Raw genomic sequence first — 18,153 nt, 5'->3', positions numbered from 1 at the left:
TGTTGGCCAAGGATAGGTTGAGTTAATTGCATGCACTGGAGCATTAATTGGGTCACAGGGAGTGACGGGCCTGAACTGAACTTCAGGGGGTTTATTACTTAGTTTTTCCTCTTCTGCTGGTAGAAGATGAGAGCAGACCATGGTGTGAACGGCTATATGAGCCGGTCTTAAGGAACTGTGGGAGGAGCCCAGTGGAGATAAAGAGGATTATACAAGGCCATTAGGACTCCGTGGATTATAGTAATCCAGTGGATTCACCATTGGGATTTTGCACCACTCAAATGCAAGAGAAGATAGAATACGGAGCCATGAAAGTTTTCTTCCTCACCCTATTGCTGATCAATGAAGGTAGGTGGCTTAAAGAACTTTCATGATATTTACTATATTATTAATTACTTGCTAATAATGTATAATATTCCTATAGCATTCCAGAAATTCAATACAGAAAATGTATTTAATTTGGAATTGCTTGTTATAACCAGAAATCATCCTTGGTCGTGTAACAATGATACATTTTTGCTTTTATGTTACTCCCAGTTCCTATAAGAGCTCATTCCCAGCAGGTGGGTTAAAGTTCTTTATTATTATTTTCCAATTCAATATACTGTATTAACATGATGGTACAAGATAAATTAAAAGTTATAGTGCATCAAACATCTCTTCAGGGGATCGAAGACAATGAAAGCTGGACGACGAAAGCTTGCAGATGTGACTGCAATGCAGACGAGTCCACCACTGAGATGACGTCCATCGTATCTGGCTCAAGCTGGATCCAAGAAATGCACTGCATGCCAGGTGAAAGGGGTTAAAAGAATATGTGAGAGAAAATTACAAGGGATCATCATATGTTGTGTGAGTAGATTTACGGAGGGTGTTTCGGCCCAAGACACATGCTGCTGTATTTAGTATCTATAAATCTATATATCTAGTGACACTAAGAACCGAGATATGGAACACCAGGTCATTGCCAATGCTCCTTTGAAAAAGATGGAGTGGTTTGTGAGTGTGAAATGTGTGTGAAAGGAAGCACCCAGGACAGGTGGTGGACTGGAAAGTAATTAATCATTTGCTCGCGGCTTCACCTGCACCATGTGAGGTTTCGAAGCCTCCTCCTGCTACACAGATAGCAGACAGCAATGCTCCAGTTTGATTCCCCTTGTCCAGGATGGTGGGGGGAATAAACATTTGGCAGACAATAGTTGGAGTAGCACAAAGAGGAATATGATGCCAAGATTGTGCAATGTAGGATATGACGTGTCCTTTTGGAAGCACAATGGCTGAAAGAATTCAAAATGTTTGAATGTAATTATTGAATAAACAGTGCCGAGTTTCCCAAAAGCATCATAGCACAAAGATCATCATTAAATGGTTGAGTGAGCAACACAATGAACACTCTTTCTCCGAGTTAAGATGCTCTTAGCGTTAAGAGGCTTTTGGGAAGCCCACCCGAGAATGGTTATGGTTGTTCAAGGATCTATCAGTGGCTCCCAGTTGGTTCCATGATTGGGGATGTCATTTGTGTCCCATTGATCTTACATTTACATATATGTATTTCAATGTATAGAGGAATACAAAGGTAAAATACTTTTGAAACAGAGGTAACATGCTACATGCTGCATTAGAGCAATACAGGACTTAGTACACCAGGCCAAATGTTTGAGGAGAACATTTTAAAATCTCATCTCATCTCATTATCTCTAAATCTTGTTCTACAGGGTCGCAGGCAAGCTGGAGCCTATCCCAGCTGACTACGGGTGAAAGGCGGGGTACACCCTGGACAAGTCGCCAGGTCATCACAGGGCTGACACATAGACACAGACAACCATTCACACTCACATTCACACCTACGGTCAATTTAGAGTCACCAGTTAACCTAACCTGCATGTCTTTGGACTGTGGGGGAAACCGGAGCACCCGGAGGAAACCCATGCGGACACGGGGAGAACATGCAAACTCCGCATAGAAAGGCCCTCGCCGGCCACAGGGCTCGAACCCGGACCTTCTTGCTGTGAGGCGACAGCGCTAACCACTACACCACCGTGCCGCCCCATTTTAAAATCATGTAAACAATTACAAGGTAAATTTAGTTTATGCTGCAAAGATTTTTATAGACATATACAATTAAGGTTATGATCAGAAGATCCAGGTTCAAGGCCCAACAACAGCTGCCGCTGTTGGGCCCTTGAGCAAGGCCCTTAACCCTCTCTGCTCCAGGGGCACTGTATCATTCCTAACAAGCTGGGAAAAGACTCTCACTGCGCTGTAATGTGTATGTGACAAATGACAGCTTCTTTTTCATTTGAGAATTCTGGAAATCTCACATCGGGAATAGAACGCCTTTAAACAGCCATCCGTTCCCATTGAATCTTTTTAATAAGGATTATGGGAGAAAAGAGTGGTACAAAAATCATGACACAAATATATAAATGTTTATAATCAGGGAATGTCAGTGGGAATGGAATGCTCTGGATAAAATGAAGGAGTTATATAGAATAACTAATGGTTTGACCAACCTCTTTTTGGAGCCTTTTCTATTTCAGTCTTTCTTTTCTTGCTTTGATTAGCAGTGCAAGCTGTTGTAGGTATAACATGAGGTGTAACTGGAAATTTCTCTGCCAATTTTGTGCAACTAGCTTGCTAGCTTTAGCAATATGTATGCCTAGCCTTGCGAAAGACTCTGGTCATGTGCAATGAGTGCACAGGTAGGCAGGCAGGTATCCAATCATTTCATGTCAAAATCTTTCCCACACCATGCATGGCACGTTTGGCAGCGCCGATCTCCATTTCATAGCCTTCGGCCTCTCGCCTATATTACATAGCTAGGGTTACAGTGGGGGGCTAGTCCTCTGGTAACCGCAAGAGTTTGACTCCCCACTTGTATCAGTATTGCAGCGTGCCTTGCCAGATGGCAGTAGGCACCATTTTTATGATGGTCTTTGGTATGACCGGACCATGAGTAGAACTCGCGATCTCCCGATCGAGAGGCGGACATGCTAACCACTAGGCCACTCACCAGTACCATTTCATGTGGACCAAATAAAATGATTGGAGGTTGTTGTTTTTTTTACAACCATGTAGCTGCCACAGATGATGGTTTTTTTTAATTATTTTATTGTCAGAGCATTTGATTTAATCACTGCTGTCAGGATGTAAAGGCAATTTCAAGAACTATAACCAAAATGCTTCTAAAATTGCCTACCCCAGATTTAAGCTGGCATCTGTCAAGCTTAAGCCTCAACATTCACATTTGATCTATATCAGTGTGAATGGAGCATTATAAAGCTTTAAGGATTAGAGTCCAGGATAGTAACAGTCCAGATATGAGGATGACATTGGACTGATAGGATTATTAATGGACTTTTTTGCCATGTAGATATTAACAAAGCTCCATTAAACATCCATCAGGGAGGCAGTGAGCTTCAGCGGGATCATTTCTGTTTTATGGATGTAATCCTGTGTAGTTTTTGCAGAAGAGAGATACTGTATATCATGAGATGTGCTGTCTGGGGTTTAGTACGAACTAGTTACTTTTCTGTATTAAAAGGCATCTATTTTATTGGATATGCTTCTCTCAGTCATGAATATGCACTTGTATCAGTTCTAAAAGATAAAATAAAGCAAAAACAGTGCAGCTAAAACATCGACAGCTGATATAACCAGCTAGCTAACTAGCAATCTGTTTCAATCACGGGCGCAGATAGAGGGGGGGGGGGACAGGGGGGATTCGTCCCACCTAGATTTAAATTCACCTCGTTCGGTCCCCCCCACTTATAGGGAGGAAAAAACGTCTATGCTGTCTTTCTTTGCACAAGGCAAACCTCACGGAAAAATCAAAAGACTAATTACCATTCGGTTTATTGAGGTGCACGGCAGTGTATACATAGTTGCAACAACTCACATAAAACAAAACAAAGACTGATATTTGGTTGGTTGAGCTGCGCAGACTGCACAGGTTGCGAGCTCGAGCTTGGTTGCTATGGTAACCCACAGCAAGTTTGACAGGCATATTGGGGTTGGTTTGCTGGCAGCTTTGTCCCCCCCAGTTTTTTGTCCCCCCCAGTTCAAAAAACGTATCTGCGCCCCTGGTTTCAATCATAAGCTAGCTACACAAGACTGAAACTACTATACATTGTATACTGTGTCTCGTATCTACAGTCAAGCCGGAAAGTCTGCACACCCCTTTCACCTTTTCCACGTTTTATTACATTACAGAACTATGTATTACATTACATTCTACAATAGATTGAGTTCATTTTTTGTTACAAAATTCTACACAAGGGCGGCACGGTGGTGTAGTGGTTAGTGCTGTCGCCTCACAGCAAGAAGGTCATGGGTTCGAGCCCCGGGGCCGGCGAGGGCCTTTCTGTGTGGAGTTTGCATGTTCTCCCCGTGTCCGCGTGGGTTTCCTCCGGGTGCTCCGGTTTCCCCCACAGTCCAAAGATATGCAGGTTAGGTTAACTGGTGACTCTAAATTGACCGTAGGTGTGAATGTGAGTGTGAATGGTTGTCTGTGTCTATGTGTCAGCCCTGTGATGACCTGGCGACTTGTCCAGGGTGTACCCCGCCTTTCGCCCGTAGTCAGCTGGGATAGGCTCCAGCTTGCCTGCGACCCTGTAGAAGGATAAAGCGGCTAGAGATAATGAGATGAGATGAGAATTCTACACAAAATAGCCCATAATGACAAAGTGAAAGCAGGTTTTCAGACATTTGTGCTAATTTATTAAAAATCAAAATGTAAAATATCATATGTACACAAGTGTGCACACCCTTTGATATGACACCCAAAAGAGCTGAGGTGCATTTTGTTTCCACTGATACTGCTTGAGGTGTTTTTGCAACTTAATTGGAGTCCACCTGTGGTAAAGTCAGCTGATTGGACATGATTGGGGATTGCCAACACCCGCCTATATAAAGTCCCACAGTTGATAGCACATGTCAGAGCAAACTCTAAGCCATAGGGTCAAAGGAATTATCTGCAAACCTCAGAAACAGGATTGTGTCAAGGCATAGATCTGGAGAAGGGTACAGAAAAATTGCTGCAGCTTTACAGGTCCCAAAGAGCACAGTGGCCACCATCATTCGTAAATGGAAGAAGTTTGGAACCACCAAGAATCTTACTAGACCTGGCCGCCCAGCCAAACCGATCGGGGAAGACGGGCCTTGGCCACTGAGGTGAGCAGGACCCCGAGGATCACTCTGACAGAGCTCCAGCGTATCCTTGTGGAGATGGGAGAACCTTTCAGAAGATCAACCATCCAGGCAGCACTCCACAAATCAGGCTTTTATGGTAGAGTGGCCAGACAGAAGCCACTCCTTAGTAAAAGGCACATGACAGCCCGCTTGGAGTTTGCCAAAAGGCACCTAGAGGACTCTCAAAAAGATGTTTGAGGCAAAAAATGAACTCGGTCTATTGTAGAATAAGTCTGTAACATAATAAAACATGGAGAAGGTGAAAGGGGTGTGCAGACTTTCCGGCTTGACTGTACATAGAGACAAATGTCTTCTAATCTGCAGATTAGATCTTTAGTTTAGTTCTGACATGCTAAAACTCATTCTTTGTTTCCATTTCATTGTGCTTTTGAAATAAATGCTTTATAGCGTTATTTAGCATATCTAAGGGAGCACAGTTATAGATAACTAGCTAAAGCTAGCTAAACCTAAAGCTAGCTTAACAAATCAAATTATTCTCTCAAATAACATGTACATACTACATTTCTAATGTTAAATTCATTTGTTTATGGTTTTTGATATTGATATGAAACCCTCTGATTCTATGGACTAATGAAGGTTTATTTCCCAGAATGCCCATATCACAGACCTCTGGGCTTTGAGGCTGGATCAGTCACTTCTGAACAAATCAGCTGCTCTAATCAAGATCAGTACACGGGTTGGTTCTCCTCATGGATCCCCAACAAAGCCAGACTTAACAACCAGGGGTTTGGGTGAGTGTAATATTACTTACTTTTAAAATGAATAAAATTACCATTTCATTTGGATGCAAATGCTATAAAGTTATGGTGTTTGAGGCTTGGTGTCCATGTCATTTTATATTATGAAGCCTCTTATACCATAGCAGTGTTTGAATTCTTGAATCTGATTGGTCAACAGGTGTTGAATAAATCTTCTATAATAGTAGACGGAGGTTTCTATTCATGCGCTCATTCTAATATCTTATGGTTTCTATGGCAAAAGCTGATTCACAGGGACTTGTATGATAGCCATGCCACAAAATCTGTCATACAACGTTGTTGATGCACAACATTACAATCATTTAAAAAGTATGAGGTCATTTATTAACTAGAAGGGCACTTGGTAGAGGGCATACAGTGCCTTACAAAAAGTATTCATCCCCTTTGGTGTTTGTCCTGTTTTGTTGTATTACAAGCTGGAATTAAAATGGATTTTGGGGGGATTAGCACCATTTGATTTACACAACATGTCTACCATTTTAAAGGTGCACTTTTTTTTTTTAATTTATTGTGACACAAACAATAATTGAGATGAAAAAAACAGAAATATGGAGTGTGCATAAGTACCCCCCCCCCCCCCCCCAAAAAAAAAGTAAATACTTTATAGAGCCACATTTTGTGACAATTACAGCTGCAAGTCTCTTGGGGTATGTCTCTATCAGCTTAGCACATCTAGCCACTGGGATTTTTGCCCATTCCTCAAGGGAAAACTGCTCCAACTCCTTCAAGTTAGATGGGTTGCGTTGGTGTACGGCAACCTTCAAGTTATGCCACAGATTCTCAATTGGATTGAGGTCTGGGCTTTGACTAGGCCATTCCAAGATATTTAAATGTTTCCTTTTAAACCACTCCAGTGTAGCTTTAGCAGTATATTTAGGGTCATTGTCCTGCTAGACCGTGAACCTTCGTCCCAGTCTCAAACCTCTGGCTGACTCCAACAGGTTTTCCTCCAGAATTGCCCTGTATTTAGTGCCATCCTTTATTCCTTTAGTTCTGACCAGCTTTCCTGCCCCTGCAGATGAAAAACATCCCCACAGCATGATGCTGCCACCACCATGCTTCATTGTAGGGATGGTGTTCTCAGGGTGTTGGGTTTGCGCCACACATGGAATTTCCCATGATGGCCAAAAAGTTCAATTTTAGTCTCATTTGACCAGAGAATCTTCTTCCATGTGTTTGGGGAGTCTGCCACATGCTGTTGGGCAAACTCCAAATGTGTTTTCTTAAGCAATGACTTTTTTTCTGGCCACTCTTCCATAAAGCCCCGCTCTATGGAGCGTATGGCTTAAAATGGTCCTATGGACAGATACTCCCATCTCTGCTGTGGATCTTTGCAGCTCCCTCAGTGTTATCTTTGGTGTCTTTGTTGCATCTCTGATTAATGCCCTCCTTGCCCGGTCTGTGAGTTTTGGTGGGCGGCCTTCTCTTGTCAGGTTTGTAGTGGTGCCATATTCTTTCCATTTTGCTATAATGGATTTAATGGTGCTCCCTGGGATATTCAAAGTTTGGGATATTTTTAATGACCCAACCCTGATCTATACTTCTCCACAACTTTGTCTCTGACCTGTTTGGAGGCTCCTTGGTTTTCATGTTGCTTGCTTAGTAGTGTTGCAGAGTCAGGGTCCTTCCAGAACAGGTTGATTTATACAGACATCATGTGATAGATCATGTGACACTTTGATTGTACAGAGGTGGATCTTAATCAACTAATTATGTGAATTATAAAGTGAATTGGTTGGACCAGCTCTTATTTAGGGGTTTCATACGAAAGGGGGTGAATACCTATGCACACTCCAGATTTCTGTTTTTTCATCTTAATTATTGTTTGTGTCACAATAAAAAAAAAGCAAAAAAAAAAAACAATGTGCACCTTTCAAGTGGTAGGCATGTTGTGTAAATCAAATGGTGCAAACCCTCCAAAAATCTATTTTAATTCCAGCTTGTGATGCGACAAAACAGGACAAACAGCAATGGAGATGAATACTTTTGCAAGACACTGTATTTTAGGAATGAACTTTTTTTTTTTTTTTACAGATGTTCCACAACATTAAAGGATTAAAATAAATACAACATCACATTCTTTAACTTAATTAAAAATGTCGTTGCTTGAAAAATGCTGTTATAAGAGGAATAAGTAAAACATTTTCAGGACATTCTCTTTTAGGACAGTTCAGGGTAGTAACAGTAATTTTGCTTCACTGATTGTTTTCTGATAACAGCATGCCCTGTTATGTTTTATTCCTTACATAAAAACTGCCTGTTTCTATTCTTATCTCTGTATCTCTCTTACTATAGATGTGCTTGGTTGTCTAAGTATCAGGACACCAACCAGTGGCTGCAGATTGACCTGAAGAAGGTGAACGTGGTGTCTGGCATCCTTACTCAAGGGCGCTGTGATGCAGATGAGTGGATCACCAAGTACAGTGTGCAGTACCGCACCAGTGAGAATCTCAACTGGATCTACTACAAGGATCAGACAGGAAACAACAGAGTGGGTGGTTTTCCAAGCACTAGATCCATAGATCCAGATCAATATTGTGTGGAAAATCTAAATGGGAGATTTTATGAAAGAATAAAATACAATGAGACATGCTGTTTTAGGAACATCATCAATCATGGGAGTGGTGAAAGGATGTTAGCACCCTGAAGTTGATTATTTTCTTATAAAAACACATCCTGAAGTGTATTATTGTGTCTTTTATATAACGTGCCAAATATCAGCCTCTCTTCTTTTCTCTCAATTGAATTTAATCCTCTGAGTCCTCTCAACCGTGGACTTTCTAATAGCAGAAACTGGAGACTCTTTCCATCAATGTTACAACTAAATACACTCACCGGCCACTTTAAGAGGAACTTGGTCTTGATTCTAAGATTCCTGTTCTTGGCTGGCAGGAGTGGAACCCAATGTGGTCTTCTGGTGTTGCATGCTGAGATGCTTTTCTGCTCACCACGGTTGTAAAGAGTGATTATATGAGTTGCTATATCCTTCCTGGCAGCTCAAACCAATCTGGCCATTTTCCTCTGGCCTCTCTTATCAACAAGGTGTTTGTTTCCACCCACAGAATTGTCACTCACTCAATGTTTTTCGCACCATTCTGTGTAAACTCTAGAGATTGTTATTTGTGTGTGAAAACCCCAGGAGATCAGCAGTTTCTGAAATACTCAAACCAGTCCATCTGGCTCAAACCAACACCCATGCCACAGTGAAAGTCACACTTTGAGATCACAAGATTTCCCATTCTGAGACTTGAAGTGAACATTACCTGAAGCTCTTGATTTGTATCTGCATGATTTTATGCTGCTGTCAAGGGATTGGCTGATTAGATAACAGCATAAAACCGCAGGCGTGTGGGTGTATCTCATAAAGTGGCCAGTGAGTGTAAATGTCTCTTTACAAAAAAAAAAAAAAACTGAAGCAAATCAACAACTATACATTTTTATTTGTTAATCTATACATACATACATACATGCCATACAAGTCCCTATGAAAGAGTTAAATAATAATGTTTATATTGAACTGATAAAAATTTGGATTATATTCCATCAACATGAGCCCAATCATATGGGATTGACAAACATTGCTAATTCCTGTTCCATTCACAGGTGTTTTATGGAAATTCGGATCGCTCCTCTTCAGTCCAGAACCTGTTCCGTCCTCCCATTGTGGCTCGCTACATCCGCCTCATCCCTCTGGGCTGGCACACGCGTATTGCTATTCGCATGGAGCTTCTGCTCTGCATGAAGAAATGCACCTAATGTGACACACTGCCCCATTTTTCCCCCCACTTACACCACCACTCTGGCCCTTTAGTCAATTTCATGTCTTTAGATGTGTGTTTAAACCTACATCTTTCTTAGAGACGTATCCTTTTACTTTGTGTATTACTTATTATGTATTTCAAATGATTCCTATGAGAAGTTAGCAGTGGTCTAGAGAAATACATTCTGAGATGCTTTACTGCTCACCATGGTTGTAAAGAGTGATTCTTTGAGTTACTATATACTTCTTGTCAATTCGGACCATTCTGATCATTCTCCTCTGACCTCTCTTATCAACAAGGTGTTTCAACCTACAGACCTTACACACACAGGATTTTTCTTCCGCACCAGTCTGTGTAAACTCTAGAGACTGTTGTGTGTGAGAAACACAGGAGATCAGCAGTTTCTGAAATACTCAAACCAGACCATCTGGCAACACCACCAACAACAACCATGCCACAGTTAAAGTCACATATACATACATATATACAGTTGTGGTCAGAAGTTGACGTACAGTGAAATGAATGTCACCTTGGATATGAAGGTCATGGTAATATTTGGGCTTTCAGTAATTTCTTTGAACTGTGCTTTTTCTGTGGCAAAATGACTGTACAGCATACAACTTTGATTAAAAAAAAACCACTAGAATTTGGTGCACACGTTTTAATTTTCTTTGGATTTTCTGACATCAACACAGGGTCAAAATTATACATACAGGGTCAAAAATTTACATATGCTCACTTAAATTATTAATTCAGAGGCGATGAAGCTTCCAAAATGTCTCTTATCTTACCAAGGCCGAGGTCTCTTAACTTCCTCTTAGTGATCATGATTGACTACAGCTGGTGGCTTCTCTGTGCTTTCATAAAAAGGGTTTGTTTATAGCACTCATTGGATTGACCAACACACAATACAATGGGAAAGTCCAAGGAGCTCAGTGCAGATCTGAAAAAGAGGATCGCAGATATACACAACTCTGGAATGTCTCTTGGAGCCATTTCTAAACAACTGCAAATTCCAAGATCAGTTCAAACAATTGTATCCAAGTTATTGTGAGGTGTAGCCACTTTGCCAAGCCACTTTGCTTCAAGAAAACCCAAACTGTCACCCTCAGCTGAAAGGAAATTGGTTTGGATTGTCAGGAACAACCCAGGAACCACTATGGCACAGCCCTGCCATGAACTGGAAGCTGATGGATCACTGTCTACAGTTCAGCTCACCATGGACTACGAGGCCGCTATCCAAGAAATAACCCCCTGCTCCAAAATTGACACCTTCAAGCTTAACTAAAGTTTGAAGCTGACCACACAGACAAAGAAAAAAGCCTTCTGGAGGAAAGCTGTATGGTCAGGTGAGTTGTTTGGCCACAATGACCGCCATGTACAGAGGGACACTGTACCAGCTGGTGGTGGTGGTAGGATCATCATGCTCTGGGGCTGTTTTGCTGCCAGTGGAACTGGTTCATTGCACAAAGTGGATGGAATAATGAAGAAGGAGGACTACCTCAGAATTCTTCAGCATAAGCCATCAGAAACTTGAACACGACTTGGGACTTACAACAGGACAATGAAGCCAAACACACATCAGAGCTGGTTGTGGAGGATAAAGCAGGCTAACATTAAGCTTAAAACAAGTCCCGACTTCAACCCTATTGAAAATATATGGACCGTGCTTATAATTCGAATCCATGCTAAGAAAAAAATAATAATAATTGAACTCGACCAATTCTACCATGAAGAGTCATGAAATATCCAACCAGAATTCTGCCAGAAGCTTGTTCATGGTAAATAAAAATGTTTGGTCAAGGTGAATCTTGCGAAGAGACATTTTACCCAAATATTAGGTGTGCTGTATGTATATTTTTGACCCTGTGTTGATTTCAGAAAACCCAAAGAAAATTAAAATTTGTGCACCAAATTCTAGTTGTTGTTTTTTTTCATTAAAGATGTATGCTGTACAATCGTTCTGCCACAGAAAAAGAACAGTTCAAAGAAATTACTGAAAGCCCAACTATTGCCATGACATTCATATCCAAGATGACATTCACGTCACTGTATGTAAACTTCTGAGCACACCTGTAATATATATATATAAAATCACACTGTTTCCTCATTCTGATGTTTAATGTGAATATTAACTGAAGTTCTTGACTTGTATCTGTGTGATTTTATGCATTGTGCTTCTGCTACATGATTGGCTGATTAGATAACTGCATACATGAGCAGGTGTAGAGGTGTTCCTATTAAAGTGACTGGTCAGTGTACGTTCTCAGTACTTTTTCCACCCCTCTGTGACACCCAGATAACAGTGAGGGGAAATTTAACATTAAGTGACTGAACATAATGTCAACAAAAACAGCAGGGCATGTTTGTAGCTCTACTTCCAGCTCCGAGAAATCTGGTTCTCCCTCACTGCAAAATACAAAGCAACACAGGCAACCTGCTTGTTCTCCATGACTCCTCCCCTGCTTAATAACTGTCACTTGACCACGCCCCCTCTACCACAGTCACCACGTGGAAAGTTATAACCAGCAACTGGTATGTTAGAGGTAGGATAAGTGTGCGGTAGAGGAGGAACACACTGCTCTAACACTGCATGTTCTTTGTTCCACTGTGCAATGGCTGTTTTTTAGATTGTCTAGAGATGTTTAATTGTGATCATGTGATGAATAAAGCAAACAAGCCTTCCATTGGAATACATGGATGAGGTTATTCCTTTATTTACCATTTACCAATCATCTCATCTCATCTCATTATCTCTAGCCGCTTTATCCTGTTCAACAGGTTCGCAGGCAAGCTGGAGCCTATCCCAGCTGACTACAGGCGAAAGGCGGGGTACACCCTGGACAAGTCGCCAGGTCATCACAGGGCTGACACATAGACACAGACAACCATTCACACTCACATTCACACCTACGGTCAATTTAGAGTCACCAGTTAACCTAACCTGCATGTCTTTGGACTGTGGGGGAAACCGGAGCACCCGGAGGAAACCCACGCGGACATGGGGAGAACATGCAAACTCCGCACAGAAAGGCCCTCGCCGGCCACGGGGCTCGAACCCCGACCTTCTTGCTGTGAGGCGACAGCGCTTACTAGGGTTGCCACCTGTGTCTGACAAAAATCCTGGACATTTCGACCATCCAATCGACCTTTTTGCTTGTAAGCAACGGCGCCCTTCACACATCTAACCCAAGACAAAAATCGCCCTTCTACGCTGAAACTGTATTGCTCTAATTAGTAAAAATGACGCTTTTGCTAGTTATTTGTTTAGTTAATTGCTTTACATAATATAGCAGGTCTTCAGTAGCCTGGCAAGCCAGACTAAATGTGAATATTTAGTCTGGCCTCGATCCGTAGACATTTCCGAAGCGGGTAGGAGGAACAACCCGCTGTCTTTCAAACTGTCTCTGTGCGTATAGGCCAATGCTCTGACCAATCAGCGCAACAGTGACTGTGACGTAGTCAGAGCGACAGAAAGCAGTGGGGGAGGCCTTGAAATAAATAATTTTTCAAAATGCGTATTAATTAATAAACATGTTCTAGATATTAAGAAGTTTGGAGATAATGACCACAAGTTTGGAGTCTGTACCACATACATAACATACAGTCATTTTTTTTCCCCAAGTGTTTTTCAAGGGTTTGCTTAAACTGTTTTTGAGAGTTTTTATTTAGTGGTGTTTGGTGAAATAATTTCCCTTAAATTTAAAATAATGGGAAAATAAGAAACAATCAAAAAGTAATGTTTCAAAGCTGTTTATTAATTCTTTGTACTGCACAAACTAGCCCCATCCTTTTGGCTACGAGCGGAGCCAGCTGGTAGATCAGACTTTTGCCATAGCCGGTCGGCAAAACAGCGAAAACGTCCTTCTTGAAAAGGAATGAGCGGAGAGCCTCTTCCTGCTCATGTTTCAACCAAAACTCCAAGTCTAATTCTTCTAAAACTGATTCCAAAGCGGAGTCAAACGCGCGCTGTTCACTAGCCGTAGCCATCTTTCCTGCTGCGCTTTCTCCAGCGTCGCGCAGCTTTGTCGTCACTCCTGCAAAAGGCCGCCCAAAGAATCCAAACAAAAACCTTGCGTTGTGATTGGCGGGCACGATTTGATGCCCGGAGTGTTTTTGTTTACATGGTGCGAGGCTAGACCCACTCGCTAGGCAAAAATATTTTTGGCCGCTAGGCGGGTGGGTCTAGTTTACTAGGCTAGGTCTTCAGTATTTTGGTTTATTTCCAACAGTTTTTGGTTGTGGACACCTGGGGGCAGTAGTGGGCACAGGTAAAAGGGAAATACATAATTAAGTTCTGTTTGTTTGCTTATGTGGAATAAAAATAAATAATCTAATTTTTCATTGTATCTAAGAATACCTGAATGTAACAATGTAAGGTGTAGTGTCAAACAGCTTACCTGATTGCTTAGAGTGTGGTGTGTGCTTTGCTTGTGCTTGCCGGTGCCTCTGCTGCTCTTGGCTAAACAAATACATAGGAGGACATGTAACTGATATAACTTGGCACATACAGGAGTATGTTACTACACTACACTATTTGATTTAATTCACCAAAACCTTACCTAATCTTCCATTTATATTTGGTGTTTTTCTTTGCTGCTGCTATGAGTCCTGGCTGATTTTCAATGAATGTCTTGAACTCAGTACAGGACAACTGAAAGTTTAGCCTGACTTGAAGCTCAGCCTTCACCATTGCAACAGAGAGTCTGTTTCTTTTATCAGTCCAAGCCGGTTCCAGGCTCGCACCAACTCTCTGCTGAGCCAGAGGAAAGAACGGCTTATGTCAGCGGGGGGGGCGGAGTTGTTAAGACCAACAACAATAACAAGACCATGAAAGATCGCCATTTTTAAGCGCCGAGAAGCAGCAGCTGTACAAACGCGAAGTCATCCATTATTATTATTATTATTATTATTATTGTTGTTGTTGTTGTTGTTACTGCTGCTTCTTCCGTGTTTTTGCTTTGATATTCGCGCCAAGGTTTATGTAAACGTAGCGCCGTAACTGACGTATACAGCGACGTAAGTGACTTATACAGCGACGTAATGACGTATTCAGCGACGTGATGACGTGGCTCCGCTTAGTGGCGCTTAGCACGGGCGAGCTATGGAAAAGCAAACTGGTTCTCAGCTGGCTCGCAAGTTGAAATACACGTTTTGCCCATCATGTACAAAAAACCGGGACATTCAGTGTCCCGGATTTTTATTTTTTTTTCCGGGACAGACCATGAAAATCCGGGACAATCAGGAAAAACCGGGACAGGTGGCAACACTAGCGCTTACCACTACACCACCGTGCCACCATTTACCAATCATTCGATGAAAAAATAATCAGGGTGGCTTTACATATATTGGGATTTTTTTTTTAACTTCCACCTTGTCGAAGCTTTCACAGAATTAATAGAATAATATACCCTAGCACATGATACATTTCTAAAATTCTTAAGGTGTTAGCGATTTCCATGGAAGGAAATACGTTTCTATGGCTTACCCTGACTGAAAACCATTTTTGTGTGCTATGTTTATTTATTTGTCACCCATTATCGTATATAATTTACTACAGAACCACGGAAAGGACCTGGAGAGAGAGAAAAAAAAAGATGAACTATTGCGAGACATTGTGAGATTATCTTCCATGTTGGAAAACTTGTATTTTTCCTAAGAAATACATCCCGGATCTAAGTGACATATTTTCCAATGTCTTCACTGCGATGATGTCACTCTCAATGTCTTCCCGCTGACTTGACCCGCGTTGTCAAAATGGCGAATCGGTTCAATATTACAATTAACTTGCAATGATTAACTGGCAGGTTTGTGTGTGTGTGTGTGTGTGTGTACAGAGGCACCGCTAGAAATGTTGGGCCCTATGAAAGAATGTAATATATACCGTATATACCCCAACCCTTAGTTTATCCAGAGGAAGGTGTTATTAGTGTAATTTTCTAACAAAAAACACACACAAATTCAAAAAAATTGAGTTTGTCAAACGCCATTAATGACCCACTGGATCTGAACTCTCTCTATCTGGCATATCACTGCAGTGACGTGGCCGCTCTGACGATCTCAGCTATCAAAGTTTCTAGAGAAGAATTACAGTAGTGGTTTCCCATTGCCTTCTACTGGATTACTACCTCGCCCAGGACAGTGTTCACCAGGGGGTGAGGTATTGTTTTCGGTGGGGTTTCTTTGTTTTTTTGTTAGCAACGTTACAGGAAAACGGCTGGACCAATCTTCATGAAACTTTCAGGATAGATGGGCATTGGTCTCAAATAGAACCTCCAATATTTTGAGGATCATCCGGTCAAGGTCACCAAAAACATCAAAATAGGGTTTTTTTTGCGATATCTTCCTTCATATTCGTCATATTTACTTCAAACCAATTCCAAAATGTTCATCTTTCAATTCTTTTTCCATTCATATGCTACATGATGGGGTATCTCTCATAGTTTTCTTAGCAGTTGGGGGTCAAATGTCGGTGGGGTCAAGGTCATTGCTAAAATTTGCATATTATCCTTTATAACTTGAAAACGGTTAGATAGATAGATAGATAGATAGATAGATAGATAGATAGATAGATATTTATCATTATCAACATACAGGAAGTCATATATGGGCTTTCATTTGGCACCATGACCTTTGACCTTGAGTGACCTTGTTTGTTTTTTTGTGTATGTATCTGTCTGCTAACAATCTAGCCTCTAGACGGTTGCACCAACTGACTTCAAATTTTCAGGCTAGGTGGGCAATGGTCCGTAGATTACCTGATTAAATTTTGGGGATAAGTGGGTCAAGGTGAAGAACAAGGTCACCAGAAAGGTCAACCTTTCAGTCAAAATAACATATTTTCCATTATAACTCAAAAACAGTTGCTGATAGACAGATGTTTACTATTATGAGCATATAGGAATTCCCATATGGCCTTTCATTTGGCTCACCCCCAAAACGGCACGTGTACCATGTACATGCACAGGGTATAGACCCTTCCCACTGACGTCACCGGAAACCGGAAGTAAACAAACCCTGCGCCATATTGGAAGACCAACAAACTCGTGATTAGGGGGAAATAACGGCAGTGCGCGGAATTTAAACCCATGAGGCACTTGATTCATCATAAACCTACAATGGTAAACTTTTGTGCTGTGTTAGGGTGTTCCAACAAAGCTGATGGGAAAGGTGAAAAGAAGTCTTCCTACAGAATACCAGCTGTGATTGAGACACAAGCAAACCAAGGAGCTTTCTGCCAGGAGACAGAGAATAAGTGCATTACTGAGTGTCTCTGAGCAAAGGAGAGCCTGAACGTTGCAACCTCCCTATTGGCTGTTTATTGGCTGTTTGTAAAAATGTATCAATTGTTGCCCTTCCCACGGGAATCATCGCGGGCTCGAGAGACGACCTGACGAGTTAGTTCGTTGGTAGCGGAACAAAATGTCTGGACACAAATCGGGTTTTCAGAAAAGGAAAGAAAATAAACGCAGGGTCGAAAATACAAAAAAGGAGGCAGAAAAAGCAAAACGAGTTAAGGTAGGACAAATGGTTACTTTTCTGAGGCAGCCCGCCGTGGCTGCAGGCTTTCAGTTGTGTCATTGAATGGTTACTTTTCTGAGGCAGCCCGCCGTGGCTGCCTGCAGGCTTATTTATTATAGCCCATTTAGTTAAAATAGTTGATATAAAATGTTTATAGTTATGTGATGGTTGTCCTCAGTGTTCGAACTATGCCGATATTTTCGTGGGGTCCCTTTTTTTCCCTGGGGGGGTGCTTGCGCTTGTCTCGGAGCGCGGATCTCCAAACACATGAGAAGCCTATCTTACGCACATATCACGCAGACTCCACACACGCATCGCGTCTGAAGTCATAACTCATCAGGGGAAATCGTGTCCGCATTGGCATGTTCAAAAAACAACCTCGCGTCAACAATGATACCACACGCAAGAACAAAAAAAACAGTCAGGCTACTCAACAACCAACCTGGCAGCAGCAGTCGTTGTCATATCGGTTTATTTTATCTTTGATGTAAACACAACACTTCGGATATGCAAATGCTTCCCGTTACACACGATTGCTATGTCAATAAACATCATTTTGCCAATATTTTAGAGACCCCCCAACATTTCCCAAATCACGTTTTCAAGGGATCTCATGTCTGTTTCAGGGGATCTCAGATCCCCCGAGTACCCCCGTAGTTCGAACACTGGTTGTCCTGATTTATACTGGTGTTTTTTTTTTTTTTTGGGGGGGGGGGGGGGGGGGTTGTGCGATGTTGCACCCGGGTCCAGATTAGGGCAGAACCAGCCCTGGCTACATTTCAGGTGTAGTTTGTTTTATGTATGTATGTACTTGCATAGATGTGTACTTGGTCTTCCAATATGGCGACTACCGAAATCTCGCGGCGCGGTGACGTCATGCGGGAACCCTCTATAGTGAGTAC

The 18,153-nt window shown here is 41.8% G+C and overlaps 1 protein-coding gene across 1 annotated transcript; it reads left to right on the top strand.

The window, feature by feature from the left end:
- Nucleotides 1-281: 281 nt before the first annotated feature.
- rs1a (retinoschisin 1a) lies at nt 282-9,725 on the top strand. The gene is made up of 6 exons (XM_060911515.1): nt 282-348; nt 538-563; nt 666-795; nt 5,801-5,942; nt 8,265-8,460; nt 9,573-9,725. The coding sequence occupies exons 1-6, from the start codon at nt 282-284 to the stop codon at nt 9,723-9,725; spliced, it is 714 nt and encodes a 237-aa protein (XP_060767498.1).
- Nucleotides 9,726-18,153: the final 8,428 nt, after the last annotated feature.

The sequence above is a fragment of the Neoarius graeffei genome, chromosome 27 (assembly GCF_027579695.1).
Source record: "Neoarius graeffei isolate fNeoGra1 chromosome 27, fNeoGra1.pri, whole genome shotgun sequence".
Taxonomy (NCBI): Eukaryota; Metazoa; Chordata; class Actinopteri; order Siluriformes; family Ariidae; genus Neoarius; species Neoarius graeffei.
The sequence above is the reverse complement of the archived record's forward strand: the minus strand, read 5'-3'. Positions and strand labels throughout refer to the sequence as shown.

Excerpts from the sequence above, each read along its gene's own strand:
- rs1a (XM_060911515.1), top strand. The coding sequence starts at position 282 with ATGCAAGAGAAGATAGAATACGGAGCCATGAAAGTTTTCTTCCTCACC. Across the intron at positions 564-665 it reads TAAGAGCTCATTCCCAGCAG|GGGATCGAAGACAATGAAAG; the intron begins GTGGGTTAAAGT and ends ACATCTCTTCAG. Across the intron at positions 8,461-9,572 it reads ATCAGACAGGAAACAACAGA|GTGTTTTATGGAAATTCGGA; the intron begins GTGGGTGGTTTT and ends TTCCATTCACAG.